The sequence below is a fragment of the Meriones unguiculatus genome, chromosome 5, assembly GCF_030254825.1.
Source record: "Meriones unguiculatus strain TT.TT164.6M chromosome 5, Bangor_MerUng_6.1, whole genome shotgun sequence".
NCBI lineage: Eukaryota > Metazoa > Chordata > Mammalia > Rodentia > Muridae > Meriones > Meriones unguiculatus.
This window is the reverse complement of record NC_083353.1, coordinates 104,095,284-104,121,425: the sequence shown is the minus strand read 5'-3', so window position 1 is coordinate 104,121,425 and position 26,142 is coordinate 104,095,284. Positions and strand designations below refer to the sequence as shown.

At 45.9% G+C, this 26,142-nt stretch overlaps 1 protein-coding gene across 6 annotated transcripts in view; it reads right to left on the bottom strand.

The window, feature by feature from the left end:
- Mtmr14 (myotubularin related protein 14) overlaps positions 1 to 25,647 on the bottom strand; it is a 42,675-nt gene extending 17,028 nt beyond the window's left edge. For 2 of the 6 annotated variants that reach the window (XM_021637628.2, XM_021637629.2), the window contains exons 1-9: positions 25,368 to 25,647; positions 22,879 to 23,027; positions 13,956 to 14,064; positions 9,995 to 10,070; positions 9,642 to 9,702; positions 7,912 to 8,034; positions 6,876 to 6,949; positions 3,762 to 3,832; positions 3,133 to 3,207 (exon numbers count right to left, since the gene is read on the bottom strand). In XM_021637628.2, coding sequence (XP_021493303.1) covers positions 3,133 to 3,207; positions 3,762 to 3,832; positions 6,876 to 6,949; positions 7,912 to 8,034; positions 9,642 to 9,702; positions 9,995 to 10,070; positions 13,956 to 14,064; positions 22,879 to 23,027; positions 25,368 to 25,523 — 894 coding nt within the window. In that variant the 5' untranslated portion in view covers positions 25,524 to 25,647. Of the gene's footprint in view, positions 1 to 3,132; positions 3,208 to 3,761; positions 3,833 to 6,875; positions 6,950 to 7,202; positions 7,264 to 7,911; positions 8,035 to 9,641; positions 9,703 to 9,994; positions 10,071 to 13,955; positions 14,065 to 22,878; positions 23,028 to 25,367 lie in introns of those variants that run through there. The other 4 variants (XM_021637630.2, XM_060383909.1, XM_060383910.1 and 1 more) reach the window with 4 other exon arrangements.
- Between the last annotated feature and the right edge of the window lie 495 nt (positions 25,648 to 26,142).

Below are 26,142 nucleotides of genomic sequence, written 5' to 3'. Positions count from 1 at the left end.
TTTTTTAGTGATTGTCTTCCTAGGTATTAGCCTAGGTTAGTCTGAAACTCACGATCTTTCTGCTTCTGCCTCCTGAGTGGTGGGATTACACATATGTATCACCATGTTCAGTGCCACAGTTTTTTCTATTTAGCAGACTTTTTTTTTTTTTTTAATAAGAGGCCCATTAAGTGGGAGCAGGAAATACCTAAATGCTGCCATGAATCTGTCAAGGCAAGTGAGAGAGCTCAACCAGGCCCTGTGGAGCAGCCCACTCCCAATCTGAATTCCATGGAGGGGCCTGACCCAGTTCTGCAGAGCCGTTTTCCCTGGCTGGGGAGAGTCTCTGCTCTCTTAAGACACAACTGCCTATCAGCGTTTCTGGGCTGTGCAGAGAGGGTGGCGCATGCCAACGAGAGAGCACTTCCCCGGGGGGGGGGGGGGAAGAAGAGGAACACGGCACCTGTAATTGCAATGGTTATCCCAGGAATTTAAAGCAGACTCATTTACCTGACCCTCCCACGCCCCCAGAGAGTTCTGACCCACTTTCAGCAGCTCCAGAGACCTGCTACAGCATTGCACTAATAAAACCATTACCAGCAAAAAGTATGAGGGGGTCTCTTTTTGGATCTGGCTCAACATGTCAGACACACTATTGCCAAGAGATCTCCTCTGAGATGGGATTGTGTGGAGTGAGGACAGGAGCCATACAGCAGGAAACCTGAGGTTAGGTTTGCTGTGAAGACAGCAGCAGCATGGGGAGGGCAGGCACCAAGGCCTGGGCTCTGCAGAGCACCAAGCAGTGCAGATCTAAAGGAGACTTTGATCAGAAAGAGACAGCATGTTCCCTGGGCTGGGTCTAGGTATCTGTGGGGAGGGCTGCACTGGGAAGGCCCAAAGCCACACAAGCAGAGTTGAGGGATGGGCCTAGTACCACCAGACTCTAAGGTTTATAGGTGAGTAAGAAACAACAAAAATCTGAGGGAACTACTGAATGAAAGGGCCTGGCAAAATGCTAAAAAACCTAGGTCTGCCCTTGATGCTCATCCCACGTATCATGCAAAGCCTTGAGGAGCAGAGAAAAATGAATGCAAAGTGAAGTCAATGACAGTTAACATCACCCAATGAGGTGTAGTATTTGAGAATCAGGAACCCCCAAGCTAACATGCAGAGGACAGAGAACACTCCTGCCTGAAGGTGACATGAGGAGACCCAATGAGACAAACTAACTGCTTCATTCAAGGAAGCCTTCCTTTGACATGGCATCCTGCCACCATCGTGCTTGGAATCACATCAGTGTCCATGCTCTGAAACCAGCTGGCCACTAGCCTCCTCTCACTGCCATGAAGGCACTCCAGCATGCCTGCTCAAGAGAACTCTTATGCTCAGGGATCCTAATAAGGCCTAGGATAGGGATGCTAACCCTAGGGAAAGAAAGGTCTGCTCAAGGCCAAGGAGCCCAACTGCGGCGAGGATCCTCCAACTACTCAGCAGAACTCTTCCTTTCTTCCTCCCTAGAGGAGACAGCCTTAGGACCAGCACAAACATCCCCTCCCCGCCCCGTCACCCCTATATAGTGAGTAGTTCATCACATCTAATCGGCATCTGTATGGAAAACAAGCAGCTCCAGAGAGAACAGAAGAGGAGCAGCTTAGGGTAGAGGCCATCTGAGAGCTCTGCACACAACAAACTGAGCAGCTTGCAGGCTCCCCTTGGTCATTAAATCTGTGAACCACAGCACAGGGTGCAGGACCCCACAAGCCTACTCTTCAGATCATAATGAATAGCACCTGCCGCTTTTCCCTCTCTGATGGTTCTCTTACAGAAACACTCATGTAGGGGGACTCCTGACATCTCCCTTCTGCATAGGCTCCACTGCCTGACCATCTAAGCTGTGATTAGGGCTATTCAGAGAGGAGATAAATCCATGCCAGGGAGGCACTTGCCACCAAGTCTGATGACCTAAGTTCAAGTCCCAGGAATCCACAAGGCAGAAGAGAATTGAGGTTAAGACAAATTCAGTCCTTACTTCCCTGGTGTCACACACAGGAGAAAGAGGTCCTTCAGTTGCCTAAGACGCAGGCAAGCAAGGCAGGTCTGAGGAAAAGAAAACTTAAGGCTGTGTAGAAATTGTTCAATCCAGGGCACAAATGAAAATGGTAGGGAGGCAGGCTGGGTGGCTTGGGACACAGTCTTCTAAATAGTCCAGGCTAGCCTCACACTTGGAATGATCCTAAGTAAGGGATGATAGGAATGTGCCCCTACTCCTGGCCTTCTGTGTAGGGGCATGGGAAGGAGATACACAAGCTGTGGGTCCTCTGTCCTCATGGAGCTCCCACATCAGCAATCTGAACCAGTGACTACAAGCACGATGGAAAATTCCATGATACACCCAGGGGGTTAATGGGAAGGTAGATGCAGGCATCAGAAATGGGGAGAGGAGGCAAATCAGGAAAGTCTTCCTGAAGTGGACGCAGAGCCAAATCCTGAAGGGCAAGGTGTCAGCCAGACAGGAGGAAGCTGAGAAGAGGGGGGCCAGGCAACAGAACAGGATGTGGGAAAGGTGGCAGAAGAGCTACTTGTCCTGTAAGGCAAGCAGCAAGAGAGACTCCCAACAGCTGTCAGCTGGCGAGGGTTAAACAGTGTGGAGAGCCAGCTCCATCGTTAAGGTTTCTGCAGTCAAATGAGGTCAGGCAGCCCTGCACTTCCTCTAACAGAACACATTAAACAAAACAAAAAAAAAACCCCAAAAAACTGCTAAGGCCAGATGTGGAAAGTAGACTTTGTGAGGTCCCCTGAAAATAGATCCCCCTGGTGGACACAAATCACTGAGTTACATTTGGAAGACTAACTCTCTGGGTCAGGAGCAGGTAAGCAAAGCTGTAAGTAATGTTGCACACCTTTAATCCCAGTACTCAGGAGGAGCTTTGAGTTCAAGGCTGGCCTGATGGTTTACTAGGGCTATACAATGAGACCTTGTGTCCAAAAAAGTACAAATAAAGATGTTTCAAAACAAGCAGTTCCTCTTTGTCTGGGATGTGGGATGTCAGAACACAACACCACAACATTTGCACAATGGTCTCAAAGGATAAGCAACAGGATCCCTTGGTCACACCATCCCCTCATCCTGCCTGCGTGATCAGGCCCCCTCACCTGATACTGGCTCCAGTCAATGTTCAGAGAGTGAGTCAGGAAGTCAGGGATGTTCAATGGGGCATCGACGTAGTCCTAAGGACAGAATGACACTGTGAGATGAAATTGGCTAGCAAATGTAGTTGTGGCAACAGATCCCAGCCCTAGAGCTGTGTCCATCACAGGTAGGATAGCCTTCCAAAGTGCTTGCCCTCCTCCAGGCCAGATGCTTGGGGTACTCTGGAATTGATAGCTTAAAAAGCAAAGTGATCAGGTCACTGCGGCTGAAAGATACAGAGGTATTCGAAGCTGCAAGCAATAATAGCAAGCTGCACACAGCCTCTGGAGGCTCCCATGGTGCCCAAACAAACAATGCTGCTTCCAGTCTTCAGAGCGGTCCTTCAGAGGAAGGGCCTTCCTAACTTGGCTTTGAGGACATTCCTTTATGGAGAGGCAGCCATGAGAAACGGGGAGAGGAAAGGGCATGCTGTGAGACATTAACACACACATGCAAGCAGTAGGTAAGAGAAACAAGTGGTGAGACTAACTCAGGCAGGCACAACAAAAGGGTAGAATTATCCCTGGAAAGATGACTAGCTCTTTGTGATCTCCTGTTACAAAGAAACATGGTTGAATATTGTTACCCATACCTGCTTCCAGTTAAATATGAGCCCTTCAGCCATGTAATCCCGATCCCTATATTCCTTGAAGAATTCACAGCCTGGAAAAGAAGGCAAAGTTACAGCATTTCCTACCCTGGTCAAAAAGCTGCTGAGACTTACTCCTGGCCACCTTCCACCCTAGGGAGCGACGCACTCACCCAGCTTCTGCTCTGGTGGTTCTGGGCAGGCTGAGGCTGACTGGAAGGATGAACTCAAGAGCCAGAGCAAGCTCTTGGCATCATTATTTCCAGCTATACAAGGTCCTAATTATCCTCACACTATATGTGATCCCTGGTCACCAGTGATGTCTCTCTCATTGCAGGGCTCTTTATCCTACAGGTTTTTAGTACCAAGCCCAGCAGATAAAGGTGGTGCTCACAGCAGGAGCCCACTTTCTTACAGAAAGGGTGGTAATTTCTTCCAAAATGGGGGTAGCACTCCCCAACTACAGGTTTCAGAGAGGGCTGCATGTCCTTACTCCAGAGAGACATGGACAGTGCCTGCAAGCTAACAAGTGCTCAATGCACATCACTACTGCCAACCCAGTGGGTGAAGGCACTTTCTCCATCATTCAGACTCCTAGGAAACTCTGCCAGGCAAGACCCCGGCAACAGAGAAGAGGCTCTGAAATCAAGCCCAACTCAAAGTGCAGTTTTACCCAAATCTATGACTGGAAATAAGTTGGGAAATGTCATAAAGCCCTGGTTTTCCTACTTGCAGGATGGCTGTTTTGGACTGAAATGCAACAATACATATGAAACAGTATAGCCAGTTGTATAGTTGCTAGTGTACCTCTAACATTCAAATGGCAACACATAACTGACATCACACAGCTCCTGTGACAGGAGTTGGCTTGGCCAACCAGCTTTTTTTTTTTGAGGCAGGATCTATGTAGCTTAGGCTATCCTGGATGGGATTATCTATGCAGACCATGCTGGCCTCACTGACATACCTGCCTCTGCCTCCTGAGTACACCACCATGCTCAGCAACAGCAGCCAGCAGCCTTGGTTAGAGATGAGGCTTGCCCCCACTTTGCTGAGTAGTCAGTGGGCTCCTGTGGCATCAAGTCACAGGGTAGGGGGGAAGGCACTTGAGGAACAGCTTCTTAGAGTTACTCTGAGTTCTTTAGCTAATGCATGTATCTGGCTTTGGCTACACCAATTCCAGTGAGATTGTGAAAGGTAACAAATTCTTAATCCTATGAGAGGTCAGAGGCTAAATTCCCAGGGAATTCTACAGCAACCCCTGGGCTTGCCTCAGGGAAAAAGAGGGTCTATGTGGAGAGGAAGGTGAGGTCTCATCCCATGAGCCCAAGTTGGCTTTCGTTTCACATACTCATCTCCTAGGCTTAAAGCTGACTGAGAAGTCAGTAGATGGCCTTTAGTCATAATACTTCAGCCTATTTCAGGGTGCCTCAATAGGAGAAAGAACGGCTATAACTATCAGACAGAGGCTTGAGCTTATGAGCCTTGGCTAAGAGGAGGCAGCAATTATCTCTTTTGGCACCATGAAGTGTTCTGCTTTTTGAAACCCTGACTGCTAGACAGACACCACAGGCCTCAGGCTGATTTATGATGAAGCCTATGATGCACACACTGTTTTTGTGAGAAAATGACAAAATTAGAACAGACTACAAAAAGCTTTTGAATCAACTAGTGGGAAAGACAGTAAAGAGAGTAACAATTCACTTCAAAGGGAACTGCTTAAGTCTTGTGCAGTGGAGTCTGGGCCCATCTATTCTCATGCTCTACCATTCTTTGGTTCCCCAGTAGCCTCTCGTGGGAGGAGGGTCCTAGGTCTGAAGAGTACTTATAGAGCCAATGATTGCTCTTAGCACAGAATGCAAAGGCATCAAGTGAGGAGTGGGCGCTTCTGAAGAAAGACCATTTGCCGCAGTGTGGAGCCAGCACTGTCTAAGCCCAGTGGCATCTTTTGTAACCTACACCACCCCATAAATTGCTCTTAGTCAAGACAAAGGTCTCAAGAGCCTTTCTTCCCACCAACTTCTCATTAAGAACCACAATTTGCAGAGTTATTAGGGCTGACTCTCCCACTTCATTCTGAAATGTGTCACTCTTCACATGTTACAAAAGATGGAAATGATGCTCAGTGAAGTTGGGGGCTTGTTCAAGGGAACCTAGTGCCAAGGGCAGGAATTACAGCTAGTCCCACAGGGCAGCAAACACTGAGCTGGCAGAAAAGTGTCATGGGATGGCACAGAGGAAGAATGGCTCTGAAGAGCATTGGCTGTCTGATGAGGATGCGCTCTTACTTTAAGGATGCCAACCTTACAGTTCTGTGAGAGGCTACAGCAGCCCACCCTCACTACTAGCCATGTGTTTCTGACACTAGAACATAAGGCCCAAGCCTAGACTGAAGATGGCAGTGCTGAGCAGCAGAAAAGGTTTCAAGGAGGAAGGTACTCCTTACTGTGATCCACAAAGCCTAGCACTGATGTTCAGTGACCAGGCAGGGATAGTGGGGAACTAGTTACACTGCACCAGTTTCCAGTGTGAGAACACAGCCTGGCCATAGACATAGAGGTCTATGTGGCGGACAGGTAAAATTGCTCTGTAGATACGAAAGTAGCCTGCAACACAGGTTGCTGTGCAATTACTGATGACAGAACACTTTTTGTTTTGCTGTTCCATGAACAGCATTGTCTGAGGTGATATCCCCAAACAGTTCTGGACATACATGAGAAGGCACACACCACATGGGCCAGAGCAGCATTTGAGTGATGACTGACAGAGTACAGAAATGTCATTTCCATGTACGTGCATAGACCATATGGATATGCAAGATCTAGTCTTTATAACAAATGCCTGAGTTAAACTTTTCCAAGTCCCAACTCCTACCTGAAGGGACCTGAAGCACAGAGGAGAGTTAACTTTCTCAAGATTGTGGTTCATGAGTACCGAGACCAGGGCCCATCCCTGACCACCACTCCCTGGATAAACATACAACTCTGAAGGGCCCTGTTGGACTTTCAAGCCTGCCTGCTTTAACCTAGGGTCCAAGTGTCCATGCTGCCTGACACAGCTCCTCCCAGACAGTTCCCAGGACCCCTAGGCACAGAGAGTTTGACCCTGGTCTCCTACCTGGATATGGGATAGAGAGGAGAGTGAAGTCTGCATAGCGCTGGGCTTTGTCCACCTTCTCAGAGGAGGTTACACTACAAGACAGGGATATGTGTTATGGCATCCCAACACACACACACACACACACACACACACACACACACACACCTGTTTCCCAAATGAGTGTTACAATTTCTTAAAATGAACTTTTGCTAAAAGCTGTCCTTCAGATTTAGGAATGACACCCTCAGCAGCAAGCAATTAAGAATGTTTCCCTGTCCCCACTTGAACAATTCAAATAAGAGAGCTCTTTTTTACTCTAACAAAACAGCAGGCCTCAACCAGTACCCAAGGGTTGGAGGATAACCTTCCATATCATCAGTTCCATGGAGGCATGAGGCACATCCACTCTTGGTCCTGGGGGTGGGACAGAGCCGGACAGTAGGAAGGACTTCTCTACCTCCAAAGGCCACTCCTAAACACGGAACATGTAGCTGAGAGTAGTTGCACACCTGTCATCCCAGGGTTTGGGAAGCTGAGCCAAGAGCATTCTCACAAATTCAAAGCCAGTGTGGGCTACAGAGTGAGTTTAAGGAATATGGCCTGGGTGCTATATTTCAAGATCCTATTTAAAAAAAAAAAAAAAAAAAAAAGTAACAAAAATCAAAATAAACACCCACAAAAACAACTAACAGGGGCTGGGAAGATGGCTGAGACAGGAGACAGTTGGCTTTCTAGCCAACCAGGCCAGCTGAACTGGTGAGCTCCAGGTTTACTGAAAGACTCCTGCCTTGAAAAATCAGGTGGAGAATGACCAGAGAAGACGTCTGACATCAGTCTTTGGTCTCCAGTGCATGTGCACCGGCACATACACATACTTGTATGTGAAGGGACATCAGGACCCACTGCACAGGGCTCTTTCCAGAGGCAGTGAGAGGCTGCAGAGACAGCCCTCACACCAGCCCATCATGTCAGGATGGCCACACAGTGTGTACCAGCCCTGCAAATTGTCAACACAAAGCCCAAGCCTGCTTCCTGCCAGACACCCTATACTCACTTCATGCCAAACTTCACCTTCTTGTTCTCCACCATCAGGTCACAGATGTACTTGACTGACAGGTATCGAAGCAGCTTGATATCACAGCCTCTCACCTTATCAAAAAGGTGTGTGTCGCCACTTCTGAAATAAATGGCCAGAGAAAGAGGTTGAGATCTATGCTGACTCACTGAAGTATGGGGTAGGGAGCTATTTTAGGAAGTACGGAGGAAAACCTGTGTTCGGTTCTCCAGAAGTCAGAGCTAGAGGGAGTGGGGTGATGACTTTCCAGGAGATTATCCCTATCTTGGGACATGTTTCAAAGAAGAGCAATTTGCAGCCAGAGTGGGAAAGAGCTTTCTGTACTGCTTGACATTTAAGCCAGAAGACTCAAGATAATCTCAGTTCTAAAAGGCATCGAGCTGGTGGCTGAGGCTCTTTACACTTCCATTAGAGTTCATCTCCCTCTTCCTTTTTTCATTCCATTTAGGATCATTTCTAGCCATATGCCTTATGAATATAACAAATCAAAATTCTTCAACTTTTAGATAAAAACTTTTTAGGGCGATTTGACCAACTGATTGTGAAAAACTAGGTAAGTGAATTCTTTCCACTTACAGGCCTATGAAGCAAAAGAGGAAACAAACACAAAAACACCCCTTCAAATTCTCAGGCTACTTTCTGGTCAGCCATGCAGATATGGCAGTAGGGAAAGAGTAAACAGGCATTGCAATGTGCTTTTAATGCCTGCTGCTTGGTCACTGCCAGCAGTCAGTTGCCTCACTAAGAGCTGTATGCTGTAGATGACCTGGCCAAGGCAGAGGTCACCTGACCTCGGGGGAAGCCAAACATTCTTGAGCACAAGCCAGAGCTACTGCTGCTTTCAAAGCCCATTGCAGAACCTGGGCACAGCAAAATACCTGAGCCACAATTTGGGCAGCTGATCTTTCTAGGGTACTCATGTGCATTCCAGAGATGCCGGATGTCAGCTAAAGACTTTCCTAGTGGCAAAAACCACACAAAGGAAGTTTGTGGTCTTGTTCATTAAAGATCATTTGAAAGAGTAGAGTGTGAACCAGCCCGTTTTTCCCTTTAAATGAGCACAGTGCTGCATGTTTATAGTCCTAAGACTTAGGAAATGGTGACAGAACCAGGACCTTGGCTACATGGGAAGTTCAAAGCCAGGCTGGACTACATGAGATCTTGTTTCAAAAAGCCAAAAAACAGAGCCAGCCATTGTGGTTTTATGAGACCATCTCAAATGCTGTTCTCCCTGAACTACACACACACACACACACCCAGAGAAGAAAAAAAAAAAAAAAAAAAAAAGAAGGATACTTGTGGGATATAGTGGTTACATGAGGATTTTACCCCAACCCTGTAATTCAGAGCCAGGTGTGTTAAGTGATACCTGGCAGGTTCATACTTGGCAGAACAGCTGCATATTGCTACTGTTAGGGCTCTAAACAAAGACATCTAGGGCCAACCTTAGTCCTGTGGCACAGAAACCTTGAGGTCATGTGCTGTGATCCTGGCTGCCGACTGCTCAGGTATCCAACAGTGTTTTGATGAAGCTACTGGGTGGACTTCAACAGTGCTATTTTGGGGACACAGAGTTGAAAGAGAGGGGCAAAGAGCCAATCTACTTATCTATGGAGATGAATACCCACTGATAGAAGAGCATGGCTACTACCAACCTGCCAACCATTCCCCAACACCCAAGTTCCTACCCACAGTAAACCCACACTGACCGAAGACCACTGTCCTCTTCTGTGACGTCTTCCACATTTGCCCAGGTATCATCTGTTCCCCCTGCCAGAGAAACCAGTCTGTCAGTGGCATCCTTGCAGGGACAAGTGCAGATGAAGCCAACCTGCCCCTTTCCCAGGTTCAGCCCTCATGTTTCTGTCAAGACCACCTGCCCTTCTGTGTGGCAGGCTGCTTATCTCTGAAGTGAATTCTTCTTTCTGCTGAGAGGAGTGCTCCAGCCTCTACCATGCTTGATCATACCTTCTCCTCATACCACTGTGGCCACGGTAGGACTAGTGCCTTTGACTAGGTTTCCACTCTTAGACCCACAAAAGGCTGTTCAGTCAGTATTCACCTGAGAAAAAATAGTTGTATCCAGAGCGTCCATACAGCTCTCCCCATCCAGCCAGGGTGGCCGACCTGCAAATGTGCTGGGGGACAAACAGCATTTTCAGGATCAGAAGATTTCTGAAGCATGCAGATTTTATGAATGTCAGGTGCTCACCAGCGTTGAGAACACTCGCCATCAGCCTGAAGGATGCCTAGAACTTATCGCCTGCAGATGTACCAAAGGAGTCTCTCTCTTAAATTCGAGGTAGCAGTATTACTTTTTTTTTAATAGCCTTTACATTTTTTAATTAAATTTTTATTTTTTATATTAATTACAGTTTATTCATTTTGCAACCCAGCTGTAGCCCTCTCCCTCATTCCCTCCCAATCCCAGCAGTATTACTTTCAACAATGAGTAAGACTTGGAGGATGTACTTGTATACCAGGTACTGGGCAGAGTCCTGACAAATGAGCCTATATTCTCACTGAACTCTCACAAGGCCATAGGCCAGCATGGCTCAGGGAAGGTAAGAGATGTAAACAGTCATACAATGAGGGGCAGGCTGCGATCTGGCCCAAACACACATACCTCCAAGGGCCTGTTAACTACTAATTTGAAACTTTTTAGCATAGAGAGCAACTTCTATACTGAGGGGAGTAATGAAAAGATAAATACTTGTGATCTTAAGTTTTTCAAAGAAATTATTGCAGCAGTCATGCTGGTATGTTGCTGTAATCTCAGCACTTAAGACCAGAGACGGCATCAGAAATTCAAGGCCAGCAGAAGTTACATGGTAGGTTTGAGGCCAGCCTAGGCTTCATAAGACTATGTCAAAAGCAAAACAAAAAACCCAACCAACAAAACAAAAATTTTCAAGGAATCTCAGTGCACACCTTTAATTCCAATGCTCAGGAGGCAAAGGTAAGCAGATCTCCGAGTTCAAAGTCAGCCTGGTCTACATAGCAAGTTCTAGGACAGCCAGGGCGACATAGACCCTGTCCCAAAACAAAAATCCAAAACAAACCCCCAAAATCAATCAAGGAAATATATAATAGAGATTACTGGGCTGCTTTAAAAACAAAACAAAACAGGAGGAGTAGGAGATGGAAGCCAGGACCCTGTACTAGGGTCCTATGCTAGGACAGTGCTCTACCCTTAAACTAAATCCCCACCTTCCTGCTTACATACTCTTACTTTATCATGGAAGGCATGATTTTGAGAGTTGGAATTCCAAAAGCCACGCAACAGTATCTTTCTTTAAAAAGACTGTGTATATCTGCAGGATGTGTGTGTTTATGGATAATACATGCCACAGTGTGTATCAAAGGACAATTTTGATTAGTTCTCTCCATCTATTTTTATGTGAGTTCCGAAGATCAAACTCAGGTTGCCAGGCTTATACAGTGGGCACATTTCTTTAGCTACTGAGCCATCTTGTTGGCTATAACCCCCATTACTTAATTTTAAGGCTATGTCTTCAGTTTGTTGAAATCTAGTAGTGTGTCAAAGGGAAGGGGAGATACCTACTGACATGGAAGAGTGGTAATCTAATTTGGCTGAAGGCTGGGAGAACTGCCTCAATGCAATGAGAGAAAAGGTTAAGAACAGTTGGAGTTCCTTTCTGAATGGGTCATGCAATCTGGTAGTATAAAGTGGGTTTCCTAAAAAATACGGGGAGATGGCTCAGAGGTTAAGAACACTTGCTATTCTTCCGAAGGTCCTGAGTTCAATTCCCAGTCACAACCATCTATATTTAAGATCTGGTGTGCAGGCAGAATGTTGTATAAATAAATAAATCTTAAAAAGAGAGAGAGAGAGAGAGAGAGATTACAAAATACTGTCTACTGTAGGGTCCTCATCTTTCTTTTTTTCTTTTAAAGATTTATTTATTTCGAATGTTCTATCTTTATGTACACCTGAATGCCAGAAGAGAGCAGTAGAAGGTATAGATGGTTATGAGCCACCATGTGGTTGCTGGGAATTGAACTCAGGACCTCTGGAAGAGCAGTCAGAGCTCTTAACCACTGAGCCATCTCTCCAGCCGGGCCTCATCTTTCTATAAGGTAACAGAAGTAAGAAGCTGGCTGCTGCATGAGATGGGTGCAGGTGGGAACAGTAGGTAAACTGTCTGGCTCTTGCTGGGGTGAGAACAGATAAGGCCTGAGCAGCCGGGTATCACTTGAGGCAGGCTGGGTGTGCTCTTGGAGATATGGCCTGCTCTCCCCTGTTTGAGTTCCAAGCAGCACCTTACTGTCTCCCAGTACCCTGCCAGGGGGCCATTACTACTCCAGGATAGCATCTTCCACAGAGCATATATTTATGTGCCAGTCCCTGCTTATACACTCTGTCCCAGAAACCCACAGAGCAGGGTTAGGACTGCATTTCCTTCTGGTCTAAGCAGAAAGCACTATGGCGGGGGCTAACAACATCCCAAAAACCAGCTCAAACTGTCAACTGTTGGGTTCGGCAGTGGAGGTTTGAAATCTTTGGGAAGACATTTGGAATTGGATACTAGAGGATGGGGGTTAAGGCCAATTTGGGCTACAAAAAGTGAGATCCTGTCTCAAAGAAAAAAACAGTTGGTAAAGTCCTTGTGCAAGTATGAGAACTTAAGTTTGGGTCCCCCAAACCCACATAAAAAATCAGGTGTGGCAGTGCACACCTACAATCCTAGGGCTATAAGGTGGAAACAGCATATAGCCAGAGCTGACTGACTGGCCAGGGAGCACCACTGAATGGGTCCACTCCAGTTTCAAGAGATACTGTCTCAGAAAAGTAAGGTGAAAAGGGATTGAGAAACACCACTCAACCACTGACTCCTAGCTTCCAAGCCCTTATGCGCACACATAGGTCACACATGCCCACACATTAAATAAATGCCGAACTTGGTGGCTCAGGCCTGTAGTCCCAGCACTTAAAAGGCTGAAGGAGGAGACTACTTTTAGTTTTTTTCTCCTTGCATTACAGACCTGACAAGTAGAGAAAATTTGCTAAGATTTCATAATCCATTGATAGAGTAGATCTGAAGTCTTACCTTTTGAAGTATTTTAACCTGCCACGTTCTTAAGGCATGAGGCTAAAACTGATCCTGGGGATGGGAGGGAATGCTGATGGAAGCTTAAACAATATCCCAGAACTCAGGGAGGGTGAAGTGGGAGGAATGTTCTGAGTTTAAGGAGAGCCTGGGCTACTGAGCAATACCCTGTCTTTAAACAAACAAAAAATCAGGAGTTGCTTGGTATTTCCCAAATGACAAAGCACCACTCAGGTCTTTGCTTTAGCTCACAGCTGAAAATTACATCAATGTCTCCACACTGACACATTTGCAAGTTCACATCAAATGGTCAGGACAAACGCTCAGAGGTGAAGACAAATGTATTTCTCATTCTACTGTATAAGACAGAAAGCTGACCACGAACTCCTGATCCTCCTGCCTCTATAATTGAGATTACAATTGTGCACTGCCATGCCTGACTCAAATCCTAGTTCTCTGGCTGTGTAAACTTGGTCAACTTATTTAACCACTCTGAGCTAAAGGATGGTAAAGGCAGATAAAGAGATCCACTGTGGCTACCCTAGCAGTCATACTGAGCACCTGAATTGCAAGGGTTGGGACTTTTGTCTGCTTTACAGGATGATATATCTCAAGTCCTGTGACAAAGTGCACATTCAATAAGTACTTGGCTAATCACATGACTGAAAGAAGGAACAGCAGAATATTATCTGATTTAATCTACTCTGTAAACCAATGATGCAAGCTGGTAGAATAAACTGAGGCCATATACAGGCAGTAAGTCCCAGGATCTGACCTGGGCAATCTAGCTCTATAGCATGTGGTAGGGAGGCTCTCTCTTCCTCTCGTCAGAACTGGTCTATTTCCCATACCACTAGGTGTCCAACAACCAACTATCCTGCCTTTGGCTGTATGGAAGCAAAGGCTTTACAAGGACAGAGGACAGAAAGCAAGGCTGTGAGTGGGCCTTACCTTGCCTTTGAACAGGATCACTGGGCAAACAAACCGTCCTCTGCACCTGGCCATCTTGCTGCGGTTGATGAGATCTTGCAGCCTGCTCACCTGCACAGTGCTCTGGAACCTAACACACAGGCAGAAGGAAGAGGTAAGCCAGGCACGCACGCAGGTGTCAGTTCACAAAGACACAAAGGAGGCCTATACTCGCACAAGACTCTCCGGAGTTCTCTGTTTACTGTATAGCTGAGGCAGACCTTGAATTCACTGTGTAGCCTAGGCTAGTCTTAAATTATGTAGCCCAAGCTAGCCTTGACTTTGTAGCAAGCCTTCTAGCTCAGCTTCTCAAGAGCTAAGATCTCACACATGCTCCACCATTCCAAGTTTTAGTCACTGAAAATTTAGTAAATACTATTATTCTTAAATTTCAAATCACTGATAAGTTGAATTTTTCAGGAAAAGAAAAAGCTGCTAATTTTAAGTATTAAAATCCAAGACACCTGATTTAAGAGCCCTCCCAATGATAAAAATGAAAGCCAAGTTAAGTTAGCTAGGTGTGGTGGTGCAGGTTTGTCATCTCAGCCCATGCAAAAAGGCTGTGTAGCTGGCCTGAGCTACACAGTGTTCAGGCCAGCCTTAGTCACAACATGAGATTTTGCCTCAAAACACAAAGCACACAGAAAACCCCAAATCAAATACAAACGAAAAATTCCAAGGAAATGAGCTCCAGCAAGCTACACCAGATCCAAACAACACTTCCCTATAACCAAACACATAGGAGGATCCCAGTAGCCAGCCAGGCTACCTGGTGAGTGCTAGGCTTAATGAGACCTTGCCTCAAAAGATAAAGTTATAGTACCTCCATAGACACTTACAGGCACAGGTAACTATTTACATACACACACCACACATATGAACAAGAAGAAAGTCAGCTGTACAGTGAGCATTCAGAAGGCAACAAGGGTTCTCCTTGACAGACTGAGCTTTGAGCTGGCCTTACAGAAAGCTTATTCCCTTCCATATCCTAACCCCTCAAATGATAGCTATGCTATCACATAGCTCCTTAGGGAAAATGTACCTCAACACTGTTTCAGGAGGGGTAAGTTAGTGACACTCATCTGTGGCTCCCTGTTAAGTGACTCGGGATGGTAATATAGATAATACAAGTACAGTCTTAGCCTGTTGTCTCAGCATTCAGGAGGCAAGGGCAGAAGGATGGCCACAGTTCAAAGCCAGGCTGATCCACATAGTGAGTCCCAGGTCACAGAAGACCCTGTCTTCAAGAACCAAAACAAGCCAGACATGGTGGTGGATGCCTTTAGTCCCAGTACTTGGAAGAAACTTCTGAGGTTAAAGGCCAACCTGGTCTATGGAGCAAGTTCCAGGGCAGCCAGGGCTACACAGAGAAACTCAAGTCACAGCTGCTGTGAATTCATGATTGCAACAGCCCTGATGAATTTTTTTTTAAACTCCTTGACTTCAAGTTCAGAGGCTTCCACTTAATAGCAATTATAATCTCAAGCTATGGTTCAGAGGCAGGAGTCTTTATATATTTTCCTACAACCGAGCAATTGGAGAGCTGGCATGGTGTTGCACTCCAGCAATTTCAGTGCTTGGAACTGAAGGTGGAAGCTTAGCCCGAGGCCAGCCTGGGCTGTGTGACACCCTGTCTCACATAGAAGTCAGCTATGGCTGTTTTTTTTTTTTGGTGTTGTACGTGAATCAAGTTGTCTTTTTTTTCCCCCTAACTAGTTTCCCTACATATGTCATGCTGGCTTCTAACTGTGAAATCTAAGTTCTGTCTGAGCTATGGAGTGAGGTCATAGTCACCCTACAAAATTTAGCAAAACTGTCTCAAAATAAGGGCTAATGAGATATTTCACAGCAGGTAAAAGTTCTTGCCAGGCAACCCTGACTACCTGAGTTCAATCCAAGGACCCCATAAACACAAAAAAAGAGCTGGCTTCATGTTTTCCTGTGACTTGTACCTCAATGCCCCACCTCTCACATCATATATGAACACAGCCATAAATAAAAATTTAAAATATAACTTTGTGGTTATGGTATTTTCCCACCATATGAGGCCCTAGGTTCAATTCCCAGAATCTAAAAATAAAGGTGGGGGGGGGGGGGCGGGGGGGCGGGAATGTCTCTTCAAACAAAAGCTAGTTTAGTGATCATGAAAAACAAACAAGAAGTTGGGGGTTGGGGGGAATCTCTCCTAGGAGACCCTTTAACTCTTGGTAGCCTTTCTCACTTCCAGTTAAATCAGCTATTTGCTCTACAAAAACAAACAAACAAACAAACAAACAAACAAACCCAATAGAACCAAGTTGGTTTAAGAAGTCAACCACCCCATGATATATTTTTCTGGGAGGTTAGATTTAAGATGTAATTTTTTTTTTTTTAAAGCTGGACATGGTGGCACATATATTATCATCAATTTATGTACATTGGTATTCTGACTGAATGTCTGTCTGCGTGTCAGATCCCTTGGAACTGGAATTACAGTTGTGGGCTGCCATGGGAGTGCTGGGAATGTAAACGGAGTTCTTTGGAAAAGCAGCCAATGCTCTTAACTCCTGGGCCATTTCTCTAGCCCCTTCAGATGTAATTTGTTTTTACGGAATTTTTTTTTCCTTTGGATGAAGAGGAAGAACAAACTTTATGAGGCCAGGGTGCTTTTCTTCAAGTACCCACAGGTAGGATGGCACTGACTAACTAGCAAATCCTCAAGCTGAGAAGCTGGATGCTGCTGCTCTCCCTGCCTCAGTTTCTCTACGCTATATAAAGGCACCTAGTCCAAAACAAGTGCATCACTAAATTGCAGGACTATCAAACAGACTATATGGCACGGCTCCCAGTGCGTGCTTCCCAACTACCTGGTCACTGCGCCTATTTTCTCAAGCTTTGTCAGCTGCACTGGCCTCTCAGCTATTCACAGCAGCTCTGTCTGGACCCAATCCCAGAACATAGGAAGCAGAGGCAGGTGAATCTGGAGGTCAAGCCTTAACTACATTGAGTATACAGCTAGCCTGAGCTATATGAGACCCTGGTCTTGAAAACAAACGGAAAAGCAGGGTGGTGGGAGGCTGCTTAGTGGTTAAAAGCACATACTGCACAAACAACTTTGAGGGCCTAAGTTTGGACCCTAGTACCTTAACAAGCTGGGCATGATCATTTTTGTTTTGGTGTGGTTTTTCAAACAAGGTTTCTCTGTGTAGCCTTGGCTGGCTTTGAACTTAAGAGATCCACCTGCTTCTGCCTCCCACAGTGCTGGGATTAAAGGTGTGTGCCACCATGCTGGGCTGCTGGGCATGATAATTCATATGCCCCTGTAACCCCATAATTGTTGGGGGCAGAGCAGGAGGACTGATGACTGATGGGGCTTGCTGATTGCCAGCATAGCTGGGAAATGAGATCCGTCATTCAGGGACAGACTTTTCTTCAAAAGAATAAGGCAGAGTGCTGGATGAACATACAATGTTCTCTAGTCTTCATGCTTGAGTACAGGTACATGCACCACTCCCAATGTGCATCTACACCACACACACACACAAACACACTTTTTTTTAGGTCAGAAAAAAAACAGAACTGGGCATGGTAATGCAGACTTGTAACACCAGAACTTACATGGAGAGGGTCAGTAATTCAGTCATCTTGACTATACTATTCAAGGCCAGCTTGGGTTACATGATATCTTGGCTCAAAAACCAAAAGCAAAACAAAAACCTGTATCTTGATTCTCCTAGGTTGAGCTCCTGCATTCAGTAAATTCTCCTAAAACTAGCACAGAAGGCTGAAGCAAGAGTTCCAGGCTGCCTGTGCAACATAATGAAAGATTCTGCCTTATAAAAATAACCGCTACACACATCACCGATAGAGACAGCACCAACACTTAACCTCTGAACTGATTTCTCTGCTGCTGCTATTGAGGAAAGAGTCTCAACTACGTACTCCAGGCTCGAAATCCTGCCTCAGCCTCCTAAGGACTGGGATTATGCCTAGATTCTGAGGTTTTGTTTTTTTTTTAATTGTAAAGACATTCATTTTCTATTAGGCTAGATCATGGCTTCTCTGCCTGGCCACTACTCAAAGAACCAGTTCCCTTTCTGCTTTTTCACTAGTTCCTGTTTTTATCTGTTACCTGCCAGTGAATTGTCTGGCCTATGACCATACCTGAATGAACACTGTAGACACATTTGTGTCTACAACTAGGTAGTGAAACTTCCTTTGCTATTTGTTTGCTGCTGGGGACTGAACCTACAGCCTGTCTTGAGATAAATGTCTAGTTCCCTCCTTTGGTGTTATTTAATTCAATTATTTGTTAGTCATGAATATCATTTGCTCACAAAATTCTTCTTAAAGAATGGTGTGATAATAAATGATCACAATCCTATTACTCTTGAGGCAGAGGCAGAAAGACTGGGTATATGGGGGGGAACAAACAACTTAGTTTATGAATGTCATACAAGGGGCCTGGAGAGATGGCTCAGAGGTTAAGAGGAATGTCATACATATTTAAGAAAACTTATCAGAACTGATGTGGCAACAATATTCTCTCTCTCTCTCTCTCTCTCTCTCTCTCTCCCCCCCCCCCTCCCTCCTTCCCTTTCTGGGTTTCTGTTTCTTTGTTTTCATACAGGGTTTCTTTGTATAGCTCTGGCTGTCCTGAAGCTCACTCTGTAGACCAGGTTGGCTTAGAACTCAGGGATTCACTTGCCTCTGCCTCCCAAATGCTGGATTAAAGGCATGCACTGTTGCCACCTAGCCTTGTGTTTATTTTTCTAAAGCCTTTTAAAAACTTATTTATTTGTGGGGGGAGGAAGGGCAGGGGAAGAAAAAATACAAACATGAGAATTCCTTTGCTATTTATTTGCTGCTGGGGACTGAACTTAGGGCCTGTCTGAGGTAAACACCTAATCCCCTCCTTTGGTGTTATTTAATTGAATTATTTAATTGGACAGAGGATGGGCATACACCATGGTGCATGGAGGTCAGAGAACAATTTTGAGGAAATGGTTCTTCTACCTTGTTTTTGAGGAAGGGTCTCTTGTTATTTTTGCCACTATGCTGCATAATTGAGTTTCTGGTAAATTTTTTTTGTCTTCACTTCCTGTCTTGGTATAGCAGTGCTAGGATTACAGATGTTGAGTACCCATATCTGTTTTTTTAACATGGGTTCAGGGATTGAATTCAGGTTGTCAGGATTGTAAAAGAGTAGCTTTTTATCTGCTCAGACATCTCACTGGCCCTTGATTTATTTATTTGTTTATTTGTTTATTTATTTTTAGACCATTTCACGCTATGGGCTGGCCTGAAACAGCAATCCTATCTTCACCTCCACAGTGAACCAGTAGTTCGAGCTTGAGGCCAGTTTTAAGCACTATTCTCTTTTACCCTCACTGTACTTTTCCCTAGCTCAGGCTCTTTATAGATTGTCTTGCTTATTCATACCCATCAGGCCCAAGGATGAGCATTTCACCAATGGGGCTTCACCCATTAGATTCTTGAGGCCCACAATGCAGAAGCAACTCAGCAAACATTCAGAGAAAACCCTCTGTCCTTCCTGAACAGAGGATGGGCAGAATTGAGGGGGGAGGGTATTAAGTAGACCAAGCTACTTCCTAAATCTAGTTATATCCTGCTTAGTCTCATTAGAGTCGCATTAATACTTAAGAAGCATGCAGTCATAAATCCTATCCAATTACACCCAAACGCTTTCCTTCAACAAATAGTCATTGCCAACTAAAAGGCACTTCAATATAATGTAATGACCATGCAAGAAGTGAAAAGTAACTACAAACTCTAAAGCAGGCTGACACATCCTTGTAATTCTAGCTATATAAGGCAAGATGACTCTAAGTTCAAAGTCAGCCTTGAACAATTCATAGCCAAGATCCCAGCTCAAAAAAAAAAAAAAAAAAAGAAAAAAGAAAAAAGGGAGCCTGAGAGATGGATTCATGATAAAGAGCATGTGCTGCTCTTCCAGAGTACCTAAGTTCAGTTCCCAGCATCCACACTATTAAGTCCACAACCACCTAGAACTCCAGCTCCAGCAGAGACTGAAATTCTCTGGCCTTCATTGGCACCTGCATACACGTACACACGTACTCACACGTACACACGTGTACACACACACACACACACACAGAAACATACATAATTTAAAAACTGTTCAAAGCCCTGGGTTTCTCACACACACAAAACTCATCTAGGGCTGCATACATAGTGTTCTTTCCTGGAAAGTGAGACCCTCATGGACAAAGTGGCAGTAAAGGACGGACGGACAGACAGAGGGGAATAACTCTGCAGACTGACTCTTGGGTAAAAGGAAATTGCCTCTCTGGTCTTCAGTTTTTTCCCTCTGTAGAATAGGGGTTATACTATAATTTTCATAGGTCAAATACAGGATGTCAATGGGCAATAAGTTGGTATGTGAAATCCTAACTCATGACAAGCAGAGGACAATCAAGAAATAATCACTTCCCCCTCAACACAGGATCTCATTCAGTTCAGGCTTGAGGTCAAGATGACGGTAGTCAGTTCTCTCCTCCCACCATGTAGGCTCATGAGTTCAAGGCCAGCCTTGGTTACACTGGTGACAATGTTGGTAGTGAGTGATTGAGCATAAGTAAGAAGAGAAAGATACAGACTGATTGACTGAGGCTTAAGAGACTATAAAAGGCTAAGTTTCCCTACCCTTGCAAGGAAGTTAGAAAGAGAACTAAGAAAGGTGCTGTAGCAAAGCACAGCCCTTTAGAATTGAAGATGCCTGGGGAGGATGTGATACCAGTTCTGGGAACTTCACAGAGGAGTAATATCCTAATTTCTCACGGGCATCAACAGATGGGCACTCTTCTAGATATCTCTTCACACATAAGGAAACAAAGGCTTCATTCTTAAGCTCCTCTGACCACGATGTTCATCTGCTTGTAAACCATCTCTCTCCACATCTGGCTACAGAATATAAGGCATCTAGGAAGGTCTCAGAATAAAGAATGTGGAAACTAATTTAGAAGGCCCAAGAGGGGATCCTAAAATCTATAATCTTCGTTTATGCATAGGGGTAATTGATGAAAAGCACTGATACCCATATCCATGTTCCAGAAGTTCACATTCCTTGGCGATGATCAAGATGCTACACCAAGTTGAGAATAGTGGCTCACACCTGTAATCTCAGCACTCAGGAGGCTGAAAGCAAGGAGCTGAGATAAAGGCCAGCCAGGATGCCAAAGTGAAACCTTGTCTCAAAGCAAACAAAAAACAAACATGAGAAGAAAGGGAAGAGAAAAAAGGGTGAAGACAAGGAAGGACGAGAGGGGAAGTAAAGGACAGCGAAAAAGGAAAGAAAAGCTTATTCAAAAGTTGTCCCAGCTGAGCTGAGTGGCACATGCCTGTAATCCCAGCACTCAGGGAGGCAGAGGCAGGCAGATCTCTGTGAGTTCAAGGCAAACCTGGTCTACAAAGCGAGTCCAGGATAGCCAAGGCTACACAGAGAAACTCTTTTGCAAAAAAAAAAAAAATTATCCCCAAGAACTTTGAGGAAACCCTGCTTGTCCTCCCAAACCCTGCTGCATGGGCTCTCTATCATAAAGTAGTCTCAGACACACCACAAGGGAGGATTAACCAGCCTTAGGTTTGCCCCCAACAGCACTTTTCAACCCTTTCCACACATATGAATTACTTAGGCATCTTAGTATGCTGTGATTTTGACCCATGGCTCTACAACCCAAAACTCCATGCTTTTTCCAAGGTCCTGGACTAATGTCCTGAGCAACAGTAGCCTACCCACCACCCTTCATCCACAAGCCCCAGATTACATAGCGGCTTCCGAAAAGTCTTTAAGATAAACAGCAAACAGGAACTTTGTTTTTTTAAGACAAGGTTTCTCTGTAGCCTTGGCTGTCCTGGACTCACTCTGAAGACCAGGCTTGACTCAAACTCATAGAAATCCACCTGCCTCTGCCTCCCTGAGTGCTGGGATTACAGGCGTGCACCACTATACTAGGCTGCAGGCAGGGAACTTGAGCAAACATGGAGCCTCGGTGTTGTTCATAATTATCCATGCCAAAGAACCACTACCCTTTACTGACTACTTAATGAGCTATTCCTGTATCCGGTGCTTCAAAAGTCTGATCTGCTGTGAACTGTTACTCTATGCAAAGCACTGAAGTCTGAGTGAGACCTCAGTGTACATGTGGCTCTTATTTTTAATTCTTACAACAAACACATCAGGCTTGTACTAGCCACTTTTTTAGAATTATAATTAGTCCCTGCAAGCCTTAATTATGAGGAGGCCTGGAATTACCAATGAAAAACTGAGGACAAAGAGAATGAATAACTTGCCTAGGGTTAGATACACAGTCAGAAAATGAACAACCAGGATATCAAGTCAAGCAGTGTGACTCTAGACCTAGGTTCTTAAGATACATACATGATAAACAGTCTTAAGCCTGTCTTGAAAGCTAGACATGGTGGCACTAGCCTGTAATCCTAGCACTTAGGTGGTGGCAGCAGGAAGATCAGAAGTTAAAGATCATTCTTTTGGCTACAGAGTAAGCTCATGACCAATTCAGGCTACATGATACCCTACCTCAATAAAATATAGTCTATCTTGGTATGTCATCGTTCCTTTCAACTACACCTACTAAAGACAAAGACGACACTGAGGTTGTTCAGACAAGTGAAGTATGTCTGTTGTCTTAGGTCAACAAAGTTGAATAGAGGAGTGAAAGAGAAATCCAGGGATATGACCCCTCCACTTCTCGTTCTATGCAGCGCTTCGATACCTTGCCAATCAAATTCAAACCCTTAAATAAAGATGCCGGTAAGTCAACACCACCTGGGGAAGGTGAGCGTGCCCTGCCCAGTTTCCTGACCCTGAGGAAGAGCCTCTAAGGTCTGCCAGACATGCACACCCTGGTCACAGGATGCTCACGTGTCTTTCTCTTTCTCAGAACTCTCATACTCCAGGAATACGATGTGGCGGGGGTAGTGGCTGCAGATATCACCATTCACATTTGGAATCACGCTGAAACAGTAGTCTCGGCCAAATAGCTCCAAACATCTCTTCTCGATGCGTTCAACCTGCACAGAGAAGGAGACTTGAGCATGAAGAGGATTCTTGGGTTCTGAGGTTGTGAGAATTAAGCAGCCCAAGACACAAGGAGGCCACTGGGAGTAAGCAACAAGGGCTTTTGTGATTACCATTCAATGTTGTAAAGAAACATGATGCTGGGCCACAGGCCCTTCTATGTTAACTCATTATGTGGTCAGAATGATACCTAAACCCGTCCATCCACACTGCATGTAAGACTGTGTGTAGTTAACACTGGAGAGAGTGGCACATACCTGTTATCCCAGCACGTGAAAGGCTGAAGCAGAAGGTTAGTAAAAGCCAGGCTGGGCTACATAGTGAGACTTTGTCTCAAAAAACAAACAAACAAACAAACAAACAAAAAACAAACAAACCAAAACAACAAAAACCCTGTAACTCTTGCTTTAGGTTACTATAATAGTATCAACACATTATGTTCCTTTGACACCACATTCTTTTTTGTTCTACAGCCCCAGACTAAGATTTGAAGCCCCAGTCAGCCAGGCATGTTGGTACACACCTGCAATCCTAGCACATGGGGTGCTGAGGCAGGAGGATGCTGAGTTCAAAGCCAATCTAAGATATGTGTGTGTGTCACACACACACGTATATATATATGTATACAGCAAGACCATGTCTCTCAACAACTCCTACAAAAATAAAGCAGCTCTAGTCAGCAAAATCAATAAAAGCTGCAGACAGCTCCCTCCTTACATACCATCTGCTTATAAAACTGAAGGGAAGGCTCCCTCTAAACTTACTCCTTTTGTTCACAGTTCAGCAAAACGCCCACCAGTAGAAAAGCTTACAACCTGAAACACATGAAGAACTTTGCAAGAGACCGTGAAGCCTGGAGCAGTACTGAGACCAGCTGTGGTTAAAGGTTGAACTTAAAAAACCCTAGTCTTCAGGGCTGTTAAGAGGGAAGTGAGATCCAGCAATATTCGCATATCTCCTATAACCACTCAAAAGATTCTCCCTGAAGTCAGGTGGGGTGGCTCACACCTGTTAGCAGTACGTGGAAGGCTAAGGCAGGAGGATCATTAGTTACAAGCCATGCTGGAATACATAATGACTGTGAGGCCAAGCCAGAACCACACAGAAAGACCATGTCTCAAGACAGACAAGATTGGTGATGTAGCTCAGCTGGTAGAGGACTTGCCTGACACGCACAAAAACCTGTGTTCAATCTCCAGCACCACATAAACCAAGCATGAGGGTGCACACCTGTAACCCCATCACTTGGGAAGGGGAAGACAGGAACATCAGGAAGATCAGGAGTGCACGCCTGGCCTTGGTTGGGATACCTAACAGATTTAAGGCCTATGTGAACAAACACACATTACAGATTCTAGGGTCTGTCTCCCCAGAAATTGTGACTTAAGAGAACCTAAGAGAAGACATCTTCGTATTTAACAAGTGCCCCACATGATGCCAATAATAATCTGAAAGACACTTGGTTATCTGCAGCGATAATACCCCAACCATTACTGGTCTTTTCTAGGTTACCTCAGAGACTAATAGAAGTCACCTATGTCCCAGCACCTAGGTAGCCTCTGGAGCCAAACCAGTTTTATGGCCCAGGATAGAGACAAATCCATATGAGTAAACGTAATGCTCAAGCTGCCAGCCTGGGAATGAGAAGGGGTAAAACGAGAAGCGATAGGGTCTATCAGTGCTGAGGCGAGTATGCCTCAACCAGACCAGAAGCTTTCCAGGCCCAGCGATTAGAGTGGAGGGAACTTCCCGGGCTGGAGGGGACGACGATGACAGACACTTCTGATAAAAGGAACAGAAAGGGAGTGTGGGTTGTCTTCTTGTTCTACAGGAAAGGGAAGGAAAGGGCCTAACTCATGCTGGCACCTTATAAGGAGGCGACACATTCAGCTGCTCTCCAGGCTCCATAACGCCCCGCTACTCCAGGCTCCTACTCTGACCTCTGGTCTAGACGAGTCTCTTCCCCATTTTTACTGAGATTGGGGGGTACCTGTTGACAACCCCTTCTAGGTTCATAAAGGGTAGCAATCTAGTTCCTACTGTCTAACCTTTGCACCTGGCCCACAGGCTCCGACCCTTGACCTCCAAACCCCTAGTCCAAAGCAAACCTTCCCCCCCCCCCAAAAAAAAATAAAAAGAAAAAAGATCAAGGCAAAGAGCCTCGGTCCTCCTCTTTAGGGTTAAGCCGGATCCTTGCTCTCCGAGTACACATCCTGGATAAGTTCCTCTCCTAGGAGGTTTCCTTCCAGCTCCCCTCCCATCCCTCAACACAATCTTCCCTCAGTAACTCAGGACCGGGACTAGTTCCAGGTCTCTGCACCCCTGGGGCTCACCTTAGAGCCGCTCGTCCCACCGCCGTCCTTGGCCCGGTACTGAGCCCGGGAGAACTCCTCCAGCAGCTCCCAGAGCCCCGGCTCCTGAGGCGGCGGATTGCCCGAAGAGGCCGCGGACCCCGCCGAGGCGGCGGCGCCGGCCCGAGCGCCCGCCATGCACAGGCTCGCGTCCCCTCAGGGCGCCTTCACCCAGCCCATGCCACCTGAGACTTGGACTCCGGCTCTAAAACCCTCCTGAACCGACTCAGCCGCCGCCTTCTTCTTCGACTTCCGGCCCCGCCCCATCTCTCCGGATGTTTACTCCCGTCGCGGCCAATCGGAGCCCGGGGTTCGTGCCCGGCCCACAAGTCCCCCGTCCACCCCTGACGCGGAGGGATCCAAGTGGTCTCACGGCGGGGGGGCCGCGCTCCGCCCAAGGGGTTTCCCCGGGGGAAGCCGGGCTAAACCACCGCGGCCGCCGGCGGGGGGACGGCGGGAACCATTGGAGAGAAGCAGAGAAGAGAGCACGGAACGGACGGGGACTGAGTTAGTGCTGGCAGCCACAGTGACCAGAGCTGCAAGTATTAAAACGGTGTTGCAAACGGCTCTGGCCTCTCACCGCTCCTCTGCACATCCCTGCCGATATAGAGTGCTCTCTCATCATTTATTGAAGTCGTTTGGAAACTGCCTTGCTCTTTTTTTCTTTAAATGATTTTCCAGCTCTTGCCAGCAGGCAAATGCCAGCAGATAAGCTAACTTGGGATCCCGAGTTTGAGACCAGCCTGGACTGCTCCTT